Genomic DNA, 25,682 nt, shown 5'->3' on the forward strand with positions numbered 1-25,682 from the left:
ACGTGAAGGGCACATGATTAAGTGGAAATGGTATTTAATGGCTGTTGGAGAAGGTAAGGAATCATTCTTGCTCTTACATTTGCGAGTAATGGGAAACGATTTAAGTGGCAGATTGTAATGGCCCAAAGACTCGGAACAAGTATATCTCAAAATGCACAACAGATAGGTTGTTTATGATCTGTTGTTGTTAGTATTTATGCAAAGTGGATAAATAATGATGAAATCAGCAGCAGACACAAAGGTGTTGGATGTTGGAAACTGCCCGATTGATACAGAAAAATCGGCACCAGACAGTTATTCAGCCGACTGCCCAATACAATGCAGGAGCAAGTGTTTTGAATTCACAGTTCAGCGGACACTGTTCCATGTGGAACTGTGTGACAAATGTTTCACTCATGTGCCTCTGCTGACCAAGTGCCATTGTTAACTATGCCTATAGTGGGCCACGGAACACCAAGACTGGACCATGGATGAGTGGAAAACAATTGCCTGGCTGGGCGAATTGCAATTTCTCATTCATCAAATCGATTGTTTTGTCAGGATACACTCCTTTCTAGGTGAACAGTTGCTTCCTTCCTATACAGCAGGTCATACGCAAGCTGGGGGTAGCGGTATTTTGCTTTGTGGGGCACTCTCATGGGCAGCTTCGAGACCCTCAGTATGAAAGCTGCAGACTATCTCAAGATTACTGTGGACCAGCTGCCTTCTTACATGATGTCTGTCTTCCCAATTGGAAATGGAATCTTCAGCAGGATATCTCATGTCACAAGGCTCAAATTCTGTTGGAGTAAGGATGGATTTCAATTAACGTCCTGACCACCTAACTTTCCAAACATGATGCAGCACATTTGGGATGTCACGGAGTGGCAGTTCAGAGCTCAAACACTATGTCGGAATATCTCCACTTTGCATGACTGCTGCTTAGACATTTCGTACAACCTGTCTCCAGTCATCTACCACGGGAAACACATCTATGACAAGACAAGTTGCAGCTGTTTTGTAGGCGAAGTGTTGTGCAGCATGCTATTGAGTAGATGGTCATAATGTTTTAGCTCTTTAGTATATATATATATATATATCCATATACTAAATGAACTATTATACATACACAGACATACAGGAAAAAGAATTAAGAAAAATCTTAAAATCTCAGCTCTTAAAACTATTCTTACTAGTTCTCAACGTTTTCTACTGCCATTTTGTAAAATTTTGCAAGGTTACTATTTTGGTACTTAATAAAATTTAATTACTATATATTTTAGAATACATTACTCTTGGTCTCCCCTTGTACAGAATGATCTGTTTTCACTTAAAAAATAACAGACTTGCGCAAATTCGGCATTGCACACACTCTCAGCATAGCACACATTAAACGTTATATATATTGTTATGGATTTGATATTTAAATAGCTAATATCAGTGGAATTATAAATTAAATTGTTTTATTCCCTGTGCAGTGTAACGCATGATGAATATTAAGAGAAAGCTAAGCCAGAAAATTAAAAATATAAGAGTGTGCATTTAATATTTAATAAATAAATATCTTTTTTTGATTTCGAGAAATTGCTAGAACATTCTCATACATTTAAAAAGCTTATATATATAAGCGGCATGAAAACCTCTCAATTAGTTAGTTGTTTATGAGTTTTTGTTTAGAAAACTGCGGTTATTTACTGTAGCAAATTCACAGATTAGCTTTCTTTACATTTCTCTGTTTTGAATTAAGTTTTGCTGAACGTTTTTAGTAGTTCAAAAGATAACTACTGTGAGATATTGAGGTATTGTATGAATATCTGAGGGAATTTAAGCATTTTTTTTGTTTTATTTGTTGTGATAATTATAAATTTTATTAATTTTTCATCGGACTTGTGCATTCAATTCATAACGAACCCATAGGCATGTAACAACATTATAAAAAACAATACTGCTGATACATAACATTAATTCTGGTTATCAATAATAATAAGGTTGCCAAATAAAATTATAACAAAACAACATAAAATTGGAGTTGCCACGATAAAATCATTATCTAACAAGAACATTGCCAAATTTAGTATGCCAAGTATTCTTCAACTTAGCCAATTTAAATTTCAGTAGTTTTATAATTCAGAAACGATAGCTTCATAAAATAAAATATTCAGTAGCTTTTACTTTGCAACATGTAATAAAATGATAGCTAAATTAAATGAAAAATAAATAAAAGCAGTAGGTCACATGTTACAGGATTATCGATTATCCACTTTCGCATGAGCGGAAAATCTGTAGAAGATGATTCTCCTGATGGAACTAATAACAAAAAATACTACTTATGTCCAAGAGGATAGTTTGCTATTAGGAGAATAGAAGACAAGGAAAAAGAAAGAAGAATGGACTGACCTAAAACAATATTCTACATAAACCTTTTCCACATAAAGTCTTTTACAATGGGTACCCCGATTTCTTTCAGCAGTTTAAAAATAGCAATGTGCTGCTTGCTCTGAGCAGTTTAGCAGCTTCTTAAAGCAAATCAAAGAAATTTTTTACAATTAATTATAATTGGAGATGAGACAATTGCCTATATTACCATACTCTACCAAAGAAGGAATCTGTGAAGCGGTAAAAATTGGAGGAAGGAAAGATGCCTAATCCATGAAAAAGGTAATGGCTATAATTGTTTTTTTTTTTAAAATGTCAAGGGATCTTTCTTGCAGATTGTACAGATTTTTTTTTATTATTATTTAATATGGGAAAGCACTCAATGCAATCTGCCTAGAGAAGATGTCTTTGTTGATGACACAAAGGAAAACTAGCTCATATTCACATTACACATAGCAAAAATCAACCATGTGGTCAACTCATTTGACGGGGTTTGAACTCAGGACAAACTACTGGCACTTGACTCTCTTCAACCACTTGGATGCCTGCGGGGCCCTTCAAAGACAGAAACACGACTATGCAAGCCTTCTGCATTACCCAGCACAAAGAAATTTAACAGAAAAAGCTTGGAATGCTAGCAGAAAAGTGACATCTTAACCATTTATTTCTGATAAGCACAACAGTAACTGTTGATGTTTTACATGAATTTGGAATTATGATACAAAGCACATGCAATGCCAATAAAAATTATTTACCTTATTTGTATCAGATTTATCCTCTTGCTCATCATCTGTTAAAAATTCTCGTTTTGGATAAGGAATGTGATACCCAGCAAACACGCTAAAGAGAGAAAAAAAAAAAAAAAATACACAATTGGAATGCTAACATACACACACATATAATTAAGCTACTAAATTGTACATTTTGTGTGTTTCATGAAAGTACCTAAAGATGCATGCCTAACTGAAACATTATTTCAGCCTAGTAATGACAAATTAGGAGACAGTTCTTATTTAATCCATTCTAACTGCACAATGCAGTAAAGAATGGTGAATACCTAAAAGGAATTTAATTCAAACACTATCAACAACATCCACAAACAGTATAAGAAAACAAGAAATACTAATAAATTAGAACATAAAATGTACAAGTCCCCAACTAACATTACTTCTAAAAACCAGATAAACTGCTATATTTACTACAATATAATCACTTTTAACTGGCAGCAATGGAATTGTGCCAATTACAGTTAAGAGATTTTTCCAGGTAATTGAATGTTTTGTGATGCCATTTGTAGAAATTGTAGCACATGAAGTAGTGCTTTTTAGTGTTAAACCTATTATCCAAAACATGAAGCAGTGATCAACAGCGTTTTCTATTTAAGCCAAAATGCGAAGTAGTGATCAGTAGTGATTTTGATCTATCACGCCAAAATTAAATAAATAACATTGAAAATCATACATATTATTTACATTTCAAACACATAACTTAATTTTATATTCTGAAAAAATAAATAAATAAATAAATAAATAAAATAAAATAAAACAACATTAAACAGGATTTCAAAATTACTGTACTTGTTATCAGATGAAAATTACGAATTTCTTAGCATAATAACTTAGTTCTACTTGCTTAAAAGATTGTGGCCACAGTTTTAACAATTCACAGTGTATGCAACGAAGGAAAGGAAGCCTATAAGAAATCTGCAATGCTTTGTCAGCTTCCTTCCCCATCACTTTCTTGCACTGCATGTTATCTTCACCATTTTCCAGTATATGCTCAATTATTTCATCCTTAACTTAAGGAAACAGAATTGTCTACATCCACTCAAGCACCCTCCACACTAAAACTAATCTTCCCCGAATATTTAAGTAAATCCAAGGTGCCTGACATGAACACCAGACATGTTTTAAAAACCAAAAGTGTTTTTATTGCTTGCTTTGTCATCTACGAACATGATCACAGGCCACAATTTATATTGATGGCAATGCAAAATAATGTTCATTATATCTTTTCAGGAAAGACACAAAGTAATTTCTTAGTGTGAACTGTTTCCGAAAATCGTGGACATCGCTTTCAAAGTTCACACACGGACAGACAAAAGGGATCTGTCACTCATTTTTAGATTTCAGATTCACTAATTGAAACATTAAGCAGCAGAAACAACAAAAATGATTTCAGCATTTAAGACTTCACACTTAAATTTGAAATTAAGGCCCATGTCATAGGCCTTAATTTCGAATTTAAATACAGACTTTCAAAACCGCCAATTCAAAACTATTTTGATATTGCCAATTACGAGGGATTTCACTGTACCAATTCTTTCTCTACATCTGTAGACTTTGATTAATAAAAATACTTTACGTGTACACAATACTAAAAATATGCACAAATTATTTAAATGCACACTAAGCAATTCTGCATGGATAAAGTACCTGCATATAAACAAGAATAAAAATACAAGAGATTCCCATGAAATTCAAGTTTTACCTTCCCTGATTTTCAGTGATCAAATGGAACTATTTCCTTGATCAAGCATAATGAATTTATTATAAATTCAGTAAAAATAATTAAAGAGCTTCATATGGTTACTCAAAAATACTGTCTGAGTACACAAATTTATCTTACTTTTTATTGTAAAAAAGTGAAAAATGCATCTAAGCCTTAAAAAAAAAAAAAAAAAAAAAAAAAGTAGGATTTATCAAACAGAGAAAAATCTAACTATTTTGCAAAAGAAATTTATAGCAGTACATCATAATCATAATAAAAAAAATGTGGTCTTCCAAAATATAACTGAGTAGGTTAAAATTGCAATGGTTCATTTGATTCCACTGTTTTCTATATAAATGTTTATTACCTAGTATTGTAGATCTTTTAATCCTGAATTCAATAAATATGAATTGTAAAAAAATAGGTCAAGGTTCGAAACATGGAACTTGCGCAAATATGTTTCGAATGGCCTTGGCAACATATTTTGTCAGAATGCTGCTGATACTGGATGATTTCTTGCCAACTTTGTGACAGGTTTTTGTCAATATTGGATGGTTTTTCACTTCTCAGAAGATTGAAGATAACACAATTTTGAAGAAATAGAAGTGATTTTTTCCATAGCTTCCCGAAGCTCATGCCACACCACATATAATATGGCTCTGAGAGCCAGGATGAATCAGTTGTTAATCATATCTGAGAGTTACAGTTTCAAAGAAAGTTAACTGAATTACATTTCAGAGTTTATTCTGCGAGTGATTTTGGGAATTTATTATCAAAATTATACACACAGTATAAAGTCTGGACCTCCAAACAGTAGTAAAAAAAAAAAAAAAAAAAAAAAATTCTTCCCCCTACCCCTTACGAAGTGTATAATATTTGAGAAGTAGAGAATATAATACACAAGATAAAACAAGCATGCCATAAAAGTGATCCTCTCCCCATAACAGATTTTTATACACTTTCAAACAGAGTTCAGGCTATGGAGCCACACTGTGGCCAATGACAATCAAATTATCAACATAACAGTTTGAGTAAATGATAATTTTTACCCCTTCTCCGAAACTGTACATCTGTCAATCAGCCAAAAGATATCAGAATTTTACATGCACTGATATATAGATATAAAGTAGCGTTCTAAAAACTGATGAAGCAGTACGACCATCTAAGAATTCTAGCAATATTTTAATATAAAATCTGACATGTAGGGCATTGCCAGATCATGAAAGGGCATTTTAGCAGATATTTTTAAAAATGATTAATTCATAACCAGCTACCAAATAACATGATGATGATGACAGCTACAGATTGGAAAGTTTCTGCATATTATTGTTAGAAAAAGCAAAATTTTCTAATTAAAGGAGTAGAAGAAGAAATGCTAAATGAAGATGATGCAACTAAAGTCTTACATAGTGATGGCAATGCTTCAATAACCAATTAATTATCATATATTTCCTAATATAAGCAAATGTGTGCATAAACTGAGATTGCATTTTTTTTTTTCTTTAAAAACTTACCTATTCAAAACCCACATATGAGTCTGAAAAAAAATCATGTAACATTTAAACATACAGCCATAATGCTGAAAATGCAACCAAGCAAATAAATCAGTTAGAATATTTTCCAATCAAACCACTGTAAGGTCAAACAGACGTTAAAACGTTGATAATTGTAAATCTGGTAACCCTAGCTGATGATAGTACACTTTTCCCATTCATCTGTTATCTTTTATATACTGTCTGGTATCCATGCTAGTCTTATTTTCTGTTTCATTTTACTTTTTGTCTAACAGATGAATAGAGAGAGAAGTCTTTATATGGCAAATCTCAAAGTACAGATGATCACGTTTGATGAAAATGTTAACAGCCATATGGCTGCTCAGCATTTCTCCAAAAATGAAAAATAAGTTCGAGAACAGAGAAAGGTCGAGAGGAAATTTCACCAGCATCAGATTGTGGCGATAATGCAACAAACTGGTATTATAAATATTTTGAAAATAAACTCATTTTCATAAAACAAATAACCCATTTCATTTAAAATTATTCCCCTGCCCATAAACTTAAAAATAGAACTAGAGGAAAAAAGGAGGGATATTTGCAATTTACTGCTTGTCCGGATAATAGAAAATATTTTTGTGCGATTAGCAGATCCGTATATAAGCCGACCCCTGTAATTTAGCTTTAGAAAAGTTCCAAAAATTCTTGGCTTGTACATGGAAGTATACAGTAATGAAAAGGCAGATGGCTGTAGTATGGTTTTAACCCTGGAAATATTGCCATTTCGGATTTAATTTTACATGGTGGTGATTCAAAATTTTTTTTTCCTTTATGAAAAATATTTTCTTCTTGATAAAATGTTAATAAAGAATATTTTAAAATTTATAATTTATAGATGTTATTTTGCTAGATAGACTTAAACCCCATATCTGCCAAAGTCCCAACGCTTCTGGATTTTGGAGAGTGACATCACAACTTAATGTATTGTTTAGATCAGACAGAAAATGCTCTTAGTTCTTCAAAAGGTCAGAGCAAGTGCCAATGGTGCTGCCACAACCAGGCATCGGGATTTAGGTATGTCAAAAATTTTTTAATTTAGAAAGAGCAACCAAGCAGCAAAAATTAGAGACGGCTGAATTTTTAGTATTTAGAAGAGGCACTGAGGCAATAGAATTTAGGGGGCAGCAAAATTTAGAATCCCCAGAGGTGGCAAAATGTATAATGCAACCATCAGGTGGCAAAATGTGTAGTGCCGGTCCTGCTCACCCCCACAACTATTCAAGGATCAAAAGTGTGAGCTTGGGCTACATCAATACAATATCAATGAATGCACTGTTATTAACGATGGTGCGACTTCCTAACCAGCAGGCATTTAAAAGTGACATGCAGAAATCTCAGATGGCCCCGAGAAAATCACATTTATTGCATACCTCCTTCCTTTTGTTATTATATTATCTGTTCCTAGACTTTGCAATGGCGGATTTTGTTATTACTTTACATTTGTTACATTGTTGTCAAAAGTCATTAATCCGGAATGATCTATAATCCGGACCTCAAAGCTAAATACAAACTTTCTGCACATGTGTCAACACAAAATGCGCTCACACATGGGCATAGGCGTTTGCGTTATCTTCAGGGCAGATGTTTTTATTTTATTCGGCTTATAATTCCTTACTAAATGTAGTATTTCATCTTGATGTACTCCATCTTTGATATGATTTAAATCAAATTCCTCGTCATTATAAATATCCCGAATACACATCAAATAGTTTTCTGGTTGCAATTTTCTAATTTTAACTATGCGTAATGTATGCTTTACGTATGTGCGCGTTGAAAGAAATGTTTAATAAAGTAAACAAATAAATATTAAGCTTTTTTTTGCAAGTTTTGATACCCTTTAGATCATAATTGTTCTTTATTTCATAAATTACAGTTTCTTATTTTTAATTTCATAATTTCTGCATGCCATCTTACCAGATTTAAATTGATGATCTATAATCCGGAAAAAAAAATGATAATCCAGAATCGCCGAAGTCCCGACGAGCCCGGATTTAAGACTTTTGACTGTGTTTGTTATTACTTTTTTTTGGGGGGGGGGCTGGTGTTCTGGATATTGGATTTGACTGCATTTATTCCTGAAGGGAAATTAACTTTCCAAAGACAGAACTCTTAAAACAGCTGGATTTTTAAACAGAAAAGTGAAAAACAGGTCACTAACAAATGGAGAATAGAGCTATGGGTGAATAATTTTATATCAGATAAAAGAAGTGTAAAATACTTTCTGTAAGAAATTAAAAACCGATCTAACTCTTTGCTTGCTTTATTTTTAGGGTTGTGTTTGCTCATTGTATATAGTTTAAACAAACTTTTTATTATTTGAAAGGCTTGATCTGTACTTTTTTTTTTAAAACTTCCTCAACTTTTTGGGGAAAAGATATTTTCTCTAATTCCATTTCTTGATTTGCAGGCAAATGGGAATCCCATACAAAAAACAAATTGAGCAAAATGAAACGTTTTGTAAAGCAAATTTTATTCTGAGAAAATATATTCAGCAATTCTTTCCATAAAGGAAATATTAATACGAAAACTTACTCTTGGGTCGGTAAAGGTTCTTCCTGAAAATAACTATCTTGCATCGCCTGCTCTGATGTGATTCTTTTTGTAGGATCCATCAACAAAAGCTTTTGAAGCTAAAACATGAAAACAAATTATATTAATTTCATTTACAACTGATGATACAGCTTACTAATTTTATGTGCTCAAGATCTCTTTAATCGTCTACAATACAAGACTTCTGTCAAAGGTTCCAAAAGTACTTATCAGCTTCACTGGCAACCAAAGTGCAATGGGAAAAAGTGTTGTTAAATAATTGTTGTTTCAGTTTTTAGTCATAAATCCATTTTAAGAAATGAACAAAAGCAAATTTTTCAGGCTATAGTAATTACAGTCAAAGAATATTTTCAAATAAAAATATATAAATATTTCAGAAAGACACTGCAGGGAGGAAAAAACCAATGCAAAATTTATTTTCCATTCTCGAATTGATTAAACAATATATAAAAAAATAATTCTCATAAATTAAAAACATGAAATATTATTAATAAAAAATTTAGATATTTTGTATATATATGTTACCATTAAATTTTGAATTCTAGTACAGTCAAAAGTCGTTAATTCGGACACCCATAATCCGGAATGATCTATAATCCGGACCTCAAAGCTACAATCTTTCTGCGCATGCGTCGCGCTGACGCGTAAGACCTTTACCGCTGCTAATTTGCGTGTGCGCGTGCGCAAAATACGTTTACGAATGCGCGTTTAATGTATAACGGACGGGATAAGCTAAGCTAAAATTATCTAATTATCTATTTCAGTTAATGTTGCAGATTGCGTTGTTCCTTAATCTTCGAATTGGATCCGGATTATTATTTTTTGCAGACTGTTAGAGCAATTTTATAAAAGTAAGCTTGAACTTTCGATTATGTCAAATAGAATTTCCGATATATATTTACTAATATGTAAAGGATATACAAAGCGAAAGTATCTTTCGGAGTCCATTAAACAAAAAGTGGAATTGCTGCAAAAAATGGATAAAGTTTATCTAAACTTTAACGTGTGTTTATCTAAACTTTGTTTATCTTTAACGCTGGGGCGGGGAGCATTGAATTGGAAGTTGATCTGTCAACACTATCCTTATCTTAAGGGCAGTTGTTTTTATTTTATTTGGCTTATAATTGCTTACTCAATGTAGTATTTCATCTCGTCTTTGATATGATTTAAATCAAATGCCTCGTCATTATAATTCGCTTCCGATAGCGAAGAAAGTGACAGAGGTTATTGAAAACGAAAAAATTTCGATTGACAAATTAGTCGGTATTCTCGACACAGCAATTATATCACTTGAACAGCGGAACTTTGTAACTGAACAAGAAATTATGTCTGTTTATAGAATTAAAGAGAATGTATTATAACATAAAAAATGAAGCAACTTAAACAACTTACATTGAAAGAAATGTTTAATAAAGTAAACAAATAAATATTAAGCTTTTTTTTTTTTGTAAATTTTGATACCCTTTAAATCATAATTGTTCTTTATTTCGTAAATTACGGTTTCATATTTTTAATTTTATAATTTCTGCATGCCATTTTACCAGATTTAAACTGATGATCTATAATCCGGAAAAATCGATAATCCGGAATCGCCGAAGTCCCGACGAGTCCAGATTAACGACTTTTGACTGTATTTCATAAAATAACCAGTCAAGTGTGCAATAAATTTTAATTCTATACTTTGACTAGTTATTTCATAGAATTAGGGTCTAACCCCATTAAAATGTAAGATAACTGGCACAATTCAATATATTGTTAGTATTAGCTACTATATTGTGATATATAAGATCAATTTAATTAAAGAACCAAATCTAAAAAGATTTAACGTGTGAACCACTAGTAATAAACAGCACACCATTTTCAATCCACTATGAAGTGTTATATAAAAATAATCTACTATTATGTTTTGTCCAAGAAAATGAAATGTATTTATTACTTTTATTTGCATGCAATATTTTTGTAATTAATGGTAATTTGCTAAATGTAATACATAGAGCTGAATATTTCTTTTCAGCACTCTCAGAATACCAAAATTTATTATTCTTCATCTCCAAATATAATACTGAGGTGACAAGAAAAAAAAAAAAAAAAAAAAAAAAAAAAAAAGGTTAAAAATATCTAAAAAGGTTTCAGATTTCAATGATCACCCAAAAGGGCTTTTTTAAAGTTTAATAAGATTTATCGCAAGAGATTATCAATACAGACAACCCAGGTGGAATAGCAAAATTTGATAGGATATTAGATCAATATGCACTTAAACTAACATGCGAATGCTCTATATCTTCTGCATATTTTAAAATGTGAAAAACATGTAATGTAATACTATAAAAATATTGAGAGTTTTTAATTAGATTATATCATGAATTATATGCATTTTTATTTAAATCAATCATTAGAAAGTAAGCATAATAATATTCTCAAGATCTGTATCTATTGCTTTTCATTAACTTAGTTTGACTAGCAATAACACACACATTAAATTTAGGAGATAAATATCTTAATTTTAAATGGCACCAGGCTCAAATTAAAAGTGAAACTACACAAAATTGCATTTTGAGACTAATATAATGTCTCTGGGACGTATAGTTTGTTCACAGAATGCAGTGAAGTACTAAGACTGTTGACATATGTTTTAAAGACTGTTTCAGAAAACAAAACTGTACAGAAGATTTACAAATTGTATTATATAAACTGATGTAGAAATGTAGGGATAGAGATAACTCTAAATAGTGTTTGGAATTTCAAGCAAAGAAGATGAAGCCAATATCAGACAAATCTCATTCTGAAGCCATTGTGGGGGCTTACAGCATCCCATTAAGATCAAAGAAGTGCCAGATACAGAGAAATTACTTAGGTCAGTTACTACAGCTCAAAGTTTAGGTACAGCCAGAGATTTGAAAAAGTATTCATGTAAAACACAGTGTGTCAACAAAAAATATATTTATTTTAGAAATAATGTTCAATGTAACTCTAGTTGCCATATTACTGATCACTTTTACAACATATGATTTTATAAATAACATATTTTATGCAGCATAATTCAGTTAAACTGTTTATTTTACACTTTAACTGTCTATTAACTAATTATTCGATGAAATAATTAGCTAAAGTGTAGACATAAAAGTTTATTATGTACTTGATCAATTATTTCATGAAACAACTAAGTAGTCTATGAAATAACTGAATTATATAATTGAACACTTATACATATCACATATGTATAACACTAAATTGTTTATTTTACACTTTGACTGTCTATTAAATAATTATTCTATGAAATTAATTAGCTAAAGTGTGTACATAGTAGTTTATTTTGTACTTGATCAATTATTTCATGAAATAACTATGAAATTAATACTGAATTATATAATTGAACACTAATACATATCACATATGTATAACATTCAAGCATAAATTTTTCAAATGCAAATTTCTAAAGGATATCCTGTGTCAGCCAACCACGTGCTTTAGAGTACCCATTGGTAAATATGCAAATTTTTATCTGTTGTAAATAATTCTTCATAAGGTCTTTTAAAACTGATGGTTTACCGATTTTTCACTGGATGAGTTATATCAGAGACTATTAGACATTTCAATGCAGGAAACATTAAAAATCAACAGTGCCCTAACTAGGACTCAGTTTACATATCTTTCAACTGACACCTGTATGCGCTAACCGCTTAAAAAGTGACCGGAGAGAGGCATGAGATTCACTCAATCAAATCTAGGCAGTGATAAATTAGCACTCAACATATTTTAGTTCAGGCATCACTGTAGAGACCATTATATATTTTTCCTGAGTGGGGAAAATGTAAAAAATCAATTGTGCCATCATCAAGATTCAAACTAAGAATCTTCTGAATGCTAGCTGGATATACTAACCATCTACAGAGAATGTGATAATTCCTATAATAAAATAAATAACTCAATAACTGCACATAAAAGTGCCATGTGATCAAATATTATAGGTCGCAAATCCTAATGTCATTTGATTCATTTCTTAAAATTGGAACCGTAGGTCTATACCAAATGATCCTACATTATCTAGTCGTATAATCTTTTTAAGATGTTGCTCCCAAATATGAAAGGGGAAAAAAAAAACAGTTTCCTTGGAAATCAAGAAATAATAGTGCTACAGCCATGTTTCAAAACGTTCTAAAATCATGAAATTAAAATACCATTTAATACTTAAGGGCTTTAAATAATTCATACAGTCAAAAGTCATTAATTCGGACACCCATAATTCAGAATGATCTATAATCCGGACCTCAAGCTAAAAACTTTCTGCACATGCTCCGCGTTGACACATGCGCATAGGCGTTTACGCGTGCGCGTAAGACCTCTTACGACTGCGCATTTGCGTGTGCGCAAGCGCAGAATACGTTTTCACGTGCGCGTTTTATGTATAACGGACGGTGTAAGCTAAAATTATCTAATTATCTATTTCAGTTAATGTTGATGATTGCGTTGTTCCTTAATTTTTGAATTGGATCCGGCTTATTATTTTTTGCAGACTGTAAGAGCAATACTAAAAAAGTAAACTTGAACTTTCGATTATGTCAAATAGAATTTTTGATTCTGGAGCTCCCAAAGGATCGTACAAAACGAAAGTATGTTTCGATGTCCATCAAACAAAAAGTGGAATTGCTGCAAAAAATGGATAAAGACATGCAGAATGTGACAGAGAGGCTAGTGAAAACGAAAAAATTTCGATTGACAAGTTAGTCGGTATTCTCGGCACAGCAATTAACGGGACTTGAACAACGGAACTTTGTAAGTGAACAAGAAATTATGTCTGTTTATAGAATTAAAGAGAAAGTATTATCATATAAAACGAAACAACTTACATTGAAAGAAATGTTTAATAAAGTAAACAAATAAATATTAAGCTCTTTTTTTTTTGTAAATTTTGATACCCTTTAGATCATAATTGTTCTTTATTTCATAAATTACGGTTTCATGTTTTTAATTTTAGAATTTCTGCATGCCATCTTACGCGATTTAAACTGATGATCTATAATCCGGAAAAATCGATAATCCGGAATCGCCGAAGTCCCGACGAGTCCGGATTAACGACTTTTGACTGTATTACTTTTCTTCTCTAATAGTTTTACTTATGATACCAGTCTTTCACAATGGCTAGTACTACTTTATTAACATCAACTTTAAGTATTTGCTCCCATTTCTGCAAAATTTTCCAATATTTTGAGAGTATCTAACACAGGTCCCTTTTTATTAGGTTCAATAAATTTTGGAAAAAGTATTTTGACTTAAAACAGAGTGACTTAATCACACTGAAATGGGCAAAGTTTTATTCAAAACCCAAAACAAAAATAAGCTTATTTTTGGTAATAACAACTTCTTACTACTAAAAATAAGCTTAGTAATAATAATAATAAAAAAGTCCAAAAAAAAAAAAAACCTTCAAAACTGACATCTTCACCTGAAGAGAAAAAAAAAAAAATCTCTCGACAAAGAAAACAAAACATATTTGAGTCACAAGTTGTCAACAGTTTGTAATAGAATAAAAAGCTACAGTTATATATGTAACAGAATAAAAAGCTGCTAGCAACTTTTATACTTTAATTACATAAACACATATTTTAATAAAGAATTTTAATGTAATTTTTATTACATAAAGACATTTTAAATTTAAAATATAGAATTTAATATAAAACAAGACTTACTAACAAAAAGGCTTTACTGTCGGGCTTCACTTTGTGTTTTTCCATGTACTTGATTAGGGAACAATTAGAATAGCTGGTGGGAAAAATATTTGAAATTAGAAACAAAGCAAGATTTATTCTAAAGAAGCAAAACTACATCTCACATATTTGTTTATTTACACTTTTTATAAACCACTGTATTATTTTAGTATACCTGCCAATACGGTGAAAAATTTAGAGAAAAATTCAGAAAAAAGCACATACTAAATTTTAATGAGAATACTAACATATTTGTTCTCTACATATTTGCCAACTATTGCATAAACTGAAACAACTGGTCAGGAGGATATGCTTATCATCAAAAGCATAAAATTAGTCTAATGAAATTAATTTAAACATAATGATAATACATAAGCCCAAATTAAAAAAAAAATTAACTTGCAGATAACTTGACGTATGTATCGATTTCAGATTTAACCCCTTCTTGGTCGGCATCGCATGCCACGCTTGGCTTTTTTATGCCCATACAATCGGCAATCCATGCGATGAAGAGAAAAATTGCACCACTGAAGGTGAATTTGTCACTATTTACATAATTATATTTTGCATTTCTGAATATTGTTAAGAGATGGCATAACTACTATTACTTTCTTCACATTTTTTCAGTGAGCTTTCTCACCATGAATGAAAAACAATCATTTTGTATTTTCTGTAATTCTGTCTTCTTTAGTTATTGTTACAAATCAAAATGGCTTTTGAGATGAATTCCGAACGTGAATCCGAGGGCAGTGAATAAAATAGTCAGGATTTTTTTGCAAAAGTAAGCAATAAAATAATCTACGATAAATGATTTCAATGTTGTTTTTATGCTCCGATGTTCAAGAAGTACCTTAAAGCTGTTCTCTCTATAGCACTGCAAAACCGTTTTCTAAAACACCTTGACAAATATTTTCCAAAATGTATTTTTAATAGTTCTTTTTATATACATACTTAATATCTTAAATACTTTAAAGCAATATATTTGATAAACATATTTTTTAAATTTAAAATTTGGGTGCACTGCAATGAAAACTGGAGATCAGTGAATGGGATATCACGTGCTTGATCACCAGTATGTCAAATAAAAAACTGCTTACTGACAAATGTTTTTTATGTCTGAATTCAGGGTAGAACACACCTTCATTTTTAGCAATAATAATAATAAAAGGCTTTTTTTTTTTAATCGGAAATTTGAAGAAAAAAAAATTCTAGCTAGATGGGGTTAACCCCTTGCTGGCATACATCCAAACATAGAACAGCTGTGCAAAAGACAGCAAGCTCATCCATGTCATTAACCTGCAAGCGTTCATGCACGTTGAGTCCAATGGACCCACCCGATTAAAGAAAACTTTCTGAAAATGTCCCTATTATTCCCAAGTGGTTGTGGTTCAGTGTAGTCTACTCCAAGGCTATCCTCTTTATGTTTCTGAAATTTTTCGCCAGAAATCTGATTCAAAGTTTTGCTTTGATCGAATTGGGTCTTTCAGACGCAGTACACTTTTTTGCAGTGCTGTAACAAGAGTTGATTTGAGGTAGCACAGAAAGCTGCAAACATGTTGCATAATTTATTCTATAAGAAAGAAATGTTACATTTACAAAAATTATTAGGTGATATATCAACTGTTGAAGATTCCATTGAAACTGATGATGAAAGTTTTAATGAATTTTTTAGTGCTCATGCTACTGATTAAGAAATCGAGATGCATTCTAAAAACAAAAACAAGAATGACATTTATTACTTTATTGGAAAAGACCCAAAGATCAAAAGAAAAGCCCCAAGTTGATGTTAGAACTCCTGCTCATAATATTATTATTAAATTGCCTGGAAACATCTGTAAGGCAAAATATGTGCTGACTCCAAATGAATCGGGAGAAACTTTTACTAAGTGAACAAATGTTGCTGAAAGTCGTAAGATATACAAATATTTATATTGTGTCTATTTCTGATAGCTTTCAAAGAGAGAGATGCTTGTCACGCCACTCTAATTGAAATTCGTGCTTTTATATTCTTGTGAAATAAGTTATCTCATGTAAATGAGTGGGTTCTGTGGGCAACAGACAGAACTGACTTAGAGATTTTCCACAAAACTATATCCTATAAACGTTTCTTGCTTTTAAATCAAGATGCTTACATTTTGATGACATAGGAACTGGCGTCACAAAGAAAGAATCAGATAAACTTGCATTTATAGGACGGTCTTTTGAAGATTTTGTGAATAATTGCCAGAAATTTGTCTGATAATAGGAAATATTACACTGCCGGTGAGTTCATAACAATTGATGAAGAACTTGAAGCTTTCTGAGGAAGATATTCTTACAGGCAATATATTCCTAATAAAGAATAATAATTTCTGAATAACCTGAATAATAATATAATGAATTCCTAATAAATTTTATATTAATATAATATGTTTTTCTATTCCTTTAAAAAATTATTTCATAAAAAATATAGAAATAAAGTAAAATTTTAATTTTTATAATTTGCATATTTGTTTGCATATAAGTTTGATCGTAAAATTTTGGCATAAATGTAACACTATTACCTGAACAGCAACAGTTCTTTCTTCAAAAACACGAGCCAGGTCTTTTGGATCCAGGACACACACTCGTGTAACTTAAAAGAGCGTGCACGTTCCCAAGTTAATGCGAGTACCAACATTTATTTAATTATTAGTTAATAAGATAAGAATTGTCCAAATTCTAATAGTCTTGAAACATTAAAAGAAATATAACATTTCTTCTATTAAGTTATTAATACCAATAAAAATTAATTTTAATTGATTGTATTTTAAAAACTTAAGTATACTATATAAACAAAGCAAAATAATAAAGTAGCAAATATATGAAAATAATTAAACAATAATTTGTTTCAGTTCTGGATTATTTTAAATATTTGTTTTGTAAGTTTGCCATTTTTAACAATTATTTGAATTATATATTTATTAGATTAATTGTATTGCTTTATTAATTTTTTTATTTATTTTTTGGTGTGTGTTTTTGTGTTTGTGTGTGTACTTTTGTGAGACTAAGAGAAATCCCGAGGTGGCTTGCTTGTTTGTATTGCCATCTACTAGCATCAACGAGAAGTGTAGCAGCGAATGAGGTTGGTATCCCTTTGAAGATAATGATCTTGGGATTTGATCCTGTATCTGTTACATGGCAGTCAAATATTATACTACTAATGTAATATAATTTTTCAGTGCAAATGATGTTGACTGACATATTTATTTATGATCAGAAGCTTCTTTTTGCATTTTATATAAAAAGTCCATTTTTAAGATTCAGTACACATAGAGTACTGCATTTTGATATCATCAGGACATATGATGGAAATATTTGCATGTATTGAAATTAAAAGTTTAAACATTTCTGGATTTAGCAGACTTGACAATATAAAACAAGAAGTAATTCAGGTAAAACTATTGAATACCTTATTGTATAAAGGCAATCAAAGTGATCAATAAGACATTATAATAGAAAAATAGCATTAAAGTTCTTTTTTTAATATAAATTTTATGAAATTCTTACAGCAGCATTTATTTTTAAATTTAATATTATCAATCTTTTAGCCACCATTATTTCATTGTTAATCAAATAGCTTTCATATATCTGCCCATGCTTTAACATATTTTAGCATTCAGCACATTAAATTGCGCATTTCTGATAGTTAACCATTTTATAATTTATTTCTGAATTAGTTATAAATTAAATAAATAAGAATTTGCTGTTGGATGCCACCACAGAAGAACAAACAAAAAAAAGTAGGGGGATGCTTCCTTATTATTGTGGCCCCCGACCTTATGCAGCTATGGTTTCGGCAAACTCGCGAAATGTGAATGTAAAAATAAAAGGATAAAATATATAGTAAATGTTGTTTGCTAAGAATATTTTAAATAATCATCAAAGTAACTATAATAAGCTTCTTCAATTTGTTCCATTTTATATTTTTTCTTGCAGTCCGAACAGATCCTTGATCTATCTTAGCACTCTCATCTTCTGAACATACTCCTGCAAAAAATGAGCTGTTGTGGGAGCACTTTGCTGTTGATGTGCTTATGCTGGATGAACAAACTGTCAACAATTTCAACTATTTTACTGGGACTGCCTATTCACACATTGAATCTTTGCATCAGATTTAAATTATTTCATAAAATTTAAACATATTCCCCATAGGTATTTGTTCCAATCGATTGCAGCATTTTCACACACAAAGCTTTTTGTCATGCCATTGAATGGACATCGGCTCCTCTGGCCAAGAAGACATGAATCTAAGAGCAGTGAATAACAATATTCTGAAACCATTAAACCAATTTCCAACATGGAAGCCCTTCTTTTTTAATGATTTTTAACATTGCACCTCCAAATGATTTCATCATTAACAAAAGTTTCCATCGATGGACACTTTTCTATACTTGTTGGTCAGGTAAAAGACCTCTTTCTTGAAAAAATGATATGGCATTGATCTCTTTACTTGGTAAATTAAAGACTGTTAACTGCATATTCACAAAAAAGCATGGAATATTATGAAAGATGACTCTAATAAAAACATGTGGCAAGGTATTTCAGATTATTAGCAATTCAATCTCGGAGACCACTATAATAAGATACTTTTCAGTTGCAAAGAAATAGATAATTTAAATGCTTATTAGCAAAAGAACATATTTCTAAAGACTGAAAAGCATAGAAGAGAAATTTGCAAATGTACCTACCTCAGATGAGTAAAAAAACCGACTTAAAACGAAAAGCAGCAAAACCAGTGGTAAAAAAGAGAGTTAAATACAATTCTAGATCCCTTTGGTGCAGCAGAAGAGGTGAATACATTGAGAATTCATACTCAATATTTGAGTATACCCAAAGGATCAAAAAGAAACTTCAGAACAAGTGAAAAATCACTTAGTTCAAAATATTAATCCAACAAAAATAAAAGTCAGTATTAAGCGTGTAAGGAAAATTACATAAGGGTGCTGGCAATTATTACCATATCCTACTGACTGTTACCCAGTTCCTTTCTAGCTTCTGTTAAGTATCAATTTGTAAATTTCAAATGGTCAAGGAATACGGTACGATAATTCATTAAAGTGACCTCAGTGCCACAAATGTTTTAATTATGGACAAATTAAAAAATTTTGTGGAACCAAGCAAAGTTGTTCTAGATGTAAAGACTAGAGAGATATCAGAATAGACTGTCAAGCTATGGAATCTTGTTGTATCAATTATAAATATATAAGTTGAATCTAAAAATCTAAGAAGCAAGTCCAGTCTAAAAAGAGAATTAGAAATATATAGATGAAAAATATACCATATGAAACTAAATTCCGTACTATTCAATTAAATATACAACACTGTAAAGCAAAGGCAGCAGTAAGAGCAAAAGATGATTCTTTTTCCATATCCGTATCTTTTACATGTTTTCCTTCTTATTCTATTATTATAGTACATGTGTTACATGTAGCTTTTACCGATGCACGTGTGATCAGCCGCTGTTTCCCTATAGCTTGGCCTCCCCGCTCGCCAGATCTCATGAAATGCGACTTTTGGTTATGGGGATTCTTAAAGGATCGGGTCTACCGAGAACACCCAGCAACCTTGGCACATCTGAAAGACTCAATTATTCAACATGTTCGTGGAATTAATGTGGACTTACTGCGTTCCGCTGTGGAACACACTGCTTTGCGAATGGAAAGAGTTGTGGAGAACCATGGCACACATATAGAACATCTGTAGAATGTCTTCTTGATCTGTAACGCCACCTATCGACAACTTCTTGTACTAATTTGTTTTCTTTAATAAATCTCGAGCGCATGATCTGAAGTGTCTGTTTTTAAAATTTCATCACATTATGACCCATGCAACACTGCACAGGCCTCTGAGTTGGGGAAGTTTAATTTGGATAACCCTGTACTTTACATGCTTTAAAAAAAGGGAGCAAGCTCCACTGATGAGGCTAACCAATTTTCCAGTTCAGCATTATTATTCTGTATCGGGATTAAGGAGGGAAATGCACTCAACTTTACAGCTGCGTATACTAAACAGAGGACCAGTCAATTGTGTGTGTGTGATTATGGCAAAGCCTCGAGGGCTATCTGCCTAAGGACAGGGATGCCTTCGTGGAGGACTTTCTAAGGGAAACTGGCTCGTATACACGTTACACATGGGGAAAACCACGAAAACGCCCATGCAGCCAGCCCGTTCGCGGGATTCGAACCGAACTACCAGTGTTCAGCGACTTTACCGCTCGGCCGCTGGTGGGCCGGACCAGTCAATTGTTTTGGCAATTTCAGCACAGGGTTCAAATTTATCTCCCCACAGTGTTCTTTAATGAATGAGGCATGAATTCAAAAATATAAGTACAACTAATGCAAAAGAGCTCTTGTATGGTAAATTATGCTGTTTGAATTTCTTTGTAGCACAAGCATTTGATTTGTTAAAGAGATTGTTACAAACTGTTAACCCTCTTTTTTGATTTAATTATTATCTCTTGATTATATAAGATAAAAAATATATAAATCAAAATTATAATTTAAACTAATGGTAAAACTTTAATTCTACCTCTCTGTTCTAAAAATCATAATAACTTCTCTGAAATGCATCATTTCTAGATCATTTTATGGCCTGCGCAGCTCTGATGACGTAATTACCTGGGAACCAAAACTTTTCTCTACTACACACTTCAGCTTCGCTCTCTGCTAGGATGAAATTTTGCTGTCTTTCTTGCTATCGCTATAATATCAAAAATGTAAATGTTCTTGAATAATATTAAGTGAATTGTGACCACAAAAATCAACTAAAAAATAAAAATGGAATTAAAACTGCCAAGTTTTTTAGATATTACGAAGTCAACATATTAGCATACTACACAATCAGAATGCTTCCTTTTCAATACAGATCTACGTATGAATCAACAGTGTTCCGGCTTTTCTTTCCCTTGTGCTTTTATTATATCATATATATATTCTCTTTTTGCACTTTTGCCCTGTTATCAGCTTTAATAATTTGAAGTTTATGAATACAAAATAGTAAAGTACTGTAAAAAATCTAGACAATAAACAGAAGGTAAATACAGCATTTTACATGTTTGACTGTTACTGATTATTTTATAAAATTTAAACTTGTAAAATTTTCTTACTTGGAACGTTTGAAATCCTTTAACAAAGTGGTATGTTCTGGCATTTTCTTTATGTCCTCCCAATCCTTTTCTAGAACAGAAGAAAAATTTTAAAAATAAATGAATGAATTCCTTGGGAGGTAGAAACATAGCAGAAACTACTAAGAATTGATTGGTTATTTCATCATTACACACTATTCCCAGTTTCGAACAGATCAGAATTCATTTTAAATGGATTTAACGCGTACATCCGAAAAAAATTACTTCCATTTTTCTGTATTTTTCATTCAGGTGGTCAGAAGCTTAAAATAGTTATTATAAAAAGAAATATATATATATGTGTAAGATAAAATATACATAAATTAGCTTTACAATTTAGTAATAGACTTTTAATTCCTCTTTTTTAATTTGGTTATTTCCTCTTTATTCTAAAAATAATAATAACTTTTCTGAAATGCACCATTTCTAGATTAATCTAGGTCAAATGGCCCTTGCAACCCTGATGGTATTCGAAACTTGAACTCTTGAGAACCGAAACCTTTTCTAACCTAAACCAAAACCTTCTCTATGTAAGCTTCCATATTTGATAATTGTATACTTTTAGCTTCAACTTACGTGCTGCTTGGATGCTTTGTTATGCCTGGATGCTTATCGCCATAGAATCAAAAATGTGAATGTTCTGGAAAATATGCACAAATAATGTGCTAAATTGTTTGTGGCTGTAGCACATTTACTGAAAATAAAATGAAGATTTAATATACTTTGGCTGCCAATTTCATATTCATCATGGATTAGCTTTCTATGCAAACAAAATTCTTTCTCTTCTACTTGCATCTACTTTATTCTGTGAATAGCATGTGCTGCCATTATGCCTGGATGCTTATCGCCATAGAATCAAAAATGTGAATGTTCTGGAAAATAGGCACAAATAATGTGCTAAGTTGTTTGTGGCTGTAGCACATTTACTGAAAATAAAATGAAGATTTAATATACTTTGGCTGCCAATTTCATATTCATCATGGATTAGCTTTCTATGCAAACAAAATTCTTTCTCTTCTACTTGCATCTACTTTATTCTGTGAATAGCATGTGCTGCCATTAATATTTCCTACATCTTTTTCTCTCTTTTTTATCTCTCACACAAATATATACATAAAATTACTTTAATGAAACCAGGTAATGCAATTTCACAAACCCAGCTAGTAATTAATAATAACTGTAATGAATCTGTGTTTATTGCTTTTAAATTGTTTAGTCTGTTAATTTATAAAAGAATAAATTTGAAAGAATAAATAAATAATATCTAACTCTTCTCCAATTGGTAATAAACTGGAATGTGGAAAGCAAAACTATTTTATATTGGGCAGTGGCAACACGTTTCTCTTAGACCGCAGAGTTCTTTTATTAAAATTGAAATACAAATATGTTCTGACAAGTCGCAACACGTTTCTTTTACATTGTTGAATTTTCTGATTAAATCAGAAGTACTCATATCTTTCTTATGTTTTGTGGAACAGCAACATAAAGCTTTTATACTACTGAGTTTTTAATAAAAAAGTTCTTAATATTTGCAGAAAATACAAAATAAATGAAAAAAGGAAATTAAAAATTCAGGCTTTGAGTTGCACATGTTGAGGTGGAGAACAAGGTGTGTTCAAAATTTGGTGATTCAATGTGCAGCTGTTTTCCAATAATGCGAGAAACATATAAACATACATAAAAGTGGAGATGACAAAAAAAGTAGAAATTACAAACAGACATTGTGTTTATAATTACAAAAAAAACTCATATGGTATTTTATTACATTTTACTGGTTGGTGTATATTTTGGCACCTAACCTGCAAGGCCATAACACACTAGTCGCACAGTAAATCTATTCTCTCATTTAAAATCAGCAGCCTGAAATTATAAAATTAGCTAAAATATGTTAATGAAAATGTGTTATGTAATGAGAAAAAAGTGAAACAACATAATTATAAAAGCAACATAATGTTGGTAAATAATACCAAAATTGTTTGATGAAGGAATGCATAAAATTCACAAGATCACACAAATTTAAAACCAAGTAAAATCTCAAACCATGAAAGCACACCAAAACCCATTGCAACCTCAAATTTAGGATGGAAAAACGGTCTTCTTTAAAAGCTGAAATATATTAAAACTGATATTTTTTCCAATTAAAAAGTCAAGAGAGATATTGGAACAACCTAAATATTTCCTACAAAGTCTATCAAAATGCGACGTGCTGACAGAGTAACATTACAGCTCGAACATATTGGAAGAGATCAAGTTTCAACAATACAGAATACTATGCCGATCCAAAAACTACTCAGCCATAATCAAATTTAAAGCAAATGAGTGCGCTATAAATGTAGAGCAATGATAGATATTCTGCCCCCTAAGAGGCACTCGCCAGGACTTTGAGAAGATTAAATGTTCTGGAACACTTCTTCCTCAGGTACATGATATGGAAGGATAGTAAGTTTTCAGACAAACATCACTCCTAAGAATTTCACTTTGGGCACAACTGGAATTAATGATCCTCAAGGTAATGCTCAGGTTCAGAACAGATAATTCACTTTCTACGGTCATCTATGTACAATGATCCTAAAACAGTAGGAGGAAGTTCTTTTAAAATAGAGTTTATTATTAGATTAAGAAACATTTAAACAAATTCTCCTTCTTTCTTCTTGTTGAAAGTTATCAGAAAAAGCAGAACCAATTAAAATTTAAAAAGTTCCAACCTCCAAAACATTTTGAATGAAAACAAGCAGGTTGCCATATAAGCCACCAGCGTGAAAATCCGTCAAAATGCCATATTTCCATATCTTATCATAAACTTTTTTAGTGTCACGAAAAAAAAAAAAAAAGACAAGATGATTTCTTTTGACAGATGATTTTCTTTAACATGTTAACATTGACAAAGGCTTTACGGATGGAAGTTTCCAAAAGTAGATTATCAACAGTCGTTCTTCCTCTGCAGAAACTACTTTGATATGATGAAAGTAGATTGTTCTTTTTCAAGTAAAAGCCAAGGCAGCGGTTTACCATTTTTTCAAACAGTTTGCAAACACAACTGTACTTGCAATAAGCTGATATAAAGTCATTAAAAATGGCTGTTAAGTAAATGCAAATAAATTCAATTTAAATGAGGGGTGCAAAATTATTTTAGTTATGCATATATTTATCCACATAAAGTTACATAAAGCATCCTACAGATCTGACAACAGTTTTGATTACACATGTTAACATTGTACTGGCTAACAATGGATAACAGGCAACTCAAAAAAGTACAAGGGCATAAGAAACTTTTAAATATTCAGCAATAATAATTTTTACATTATGAAATGGTTTATTTCATAATGTAAAAATTCAATTCTGATTAGCATTCTGATGTACTATTTAAATGGATATTCTAAAGCAATAATAATAATTAAAAAAAAAAAGATCAGATTTTAACAATCATCTAAGAGAGTTTGTAAATATTTTTTACACTTTTGCTGAGTTTGCAGTTTACCAGTCTGCTCTTGCATTCACTTCTGCTATGGCATTTTTTTCCCCTTTTCATCTCTTTATTTTATTATTAAGCATTGTTTTCTTTGCACTTACATTACCAAAAGTATTCCCAAAAGCTTGGTTTTGATTTTAATCAACATTTAAAATAAAATCACAGTTTGATGTATATTTTCAAACACTATCAATTTTCAGGGTAATCACATACAAGTTCCTTTTCTTCAGGAGTAAAAAAGATTTCCCTGAAACCATCTATGCCCAAATTAACGTTTTTTTCTTTTGCCTAATCTGCATACTCTCTGTCAATGAAAGATACCTTCCAATGGGATTATGGGGGGGGGGGGGGAAAAATTCCAGAAAATGTAATTAACAGCTCATAAATGAACTTTTGCATTAAAGACCTTATGAAAA

The 25,682-nt window shown here is 31.4% G+C and overlaps 1 protein-coding gene across 3 annotated transcripts in view; it reads right to left on the reverse strand.

Moving 5' to 3' along the window:
* Cdk8 (cyclin-dependent kinase 8) overlaps positions 1 to 25,682 on the reverse strand; it is a 69,147-nt gene that overhangs the window by 12,399 nt on the left and 31,066 nt on the right. For all 3 annotated transcript variants that reach the window (XM_035369075.2, XM_035369076.2, XM_085812556.1), the window contains 4 exons: positions 21,780 to 21,849; positions 14,636 to 14,708; positions 8,931 to 9,028; positions 3,111 to 3,195 (listed from right to left, as the gene is read on the reverse strand). In XM_035369075.2, coding sequence (XP_035224966.1) covers positions 3,111 to 3,195; positions 8,931 to 9,028; positions 14,636 to 14,708; positions 21,780 to 21,849 — 326 coding nt within the window. The remainder of the gene's footprint in view (positions 1 to 3,110; positions 3,196 to 8,930; positions 9,029 to 14,635; positions 14,709 to 21,779; positions 21,850 to 25,682) is intronic.

The sequence above is a fragment of the Stegodyphus dumicola genome, chromosome 3 (assembly GCF_044657685.1).
Source record: "Stegodyphus dumicola isolate Sdum_Otavi_A_Nest chromosome 3, ASM4465768v1".
Taxonomy (NCBI): Eukaryota; Metazoa; Arthropoda; class Arachnida; order Araneae; family Eresidae; genus Stegodyphus; species Stegodyphus dumicola.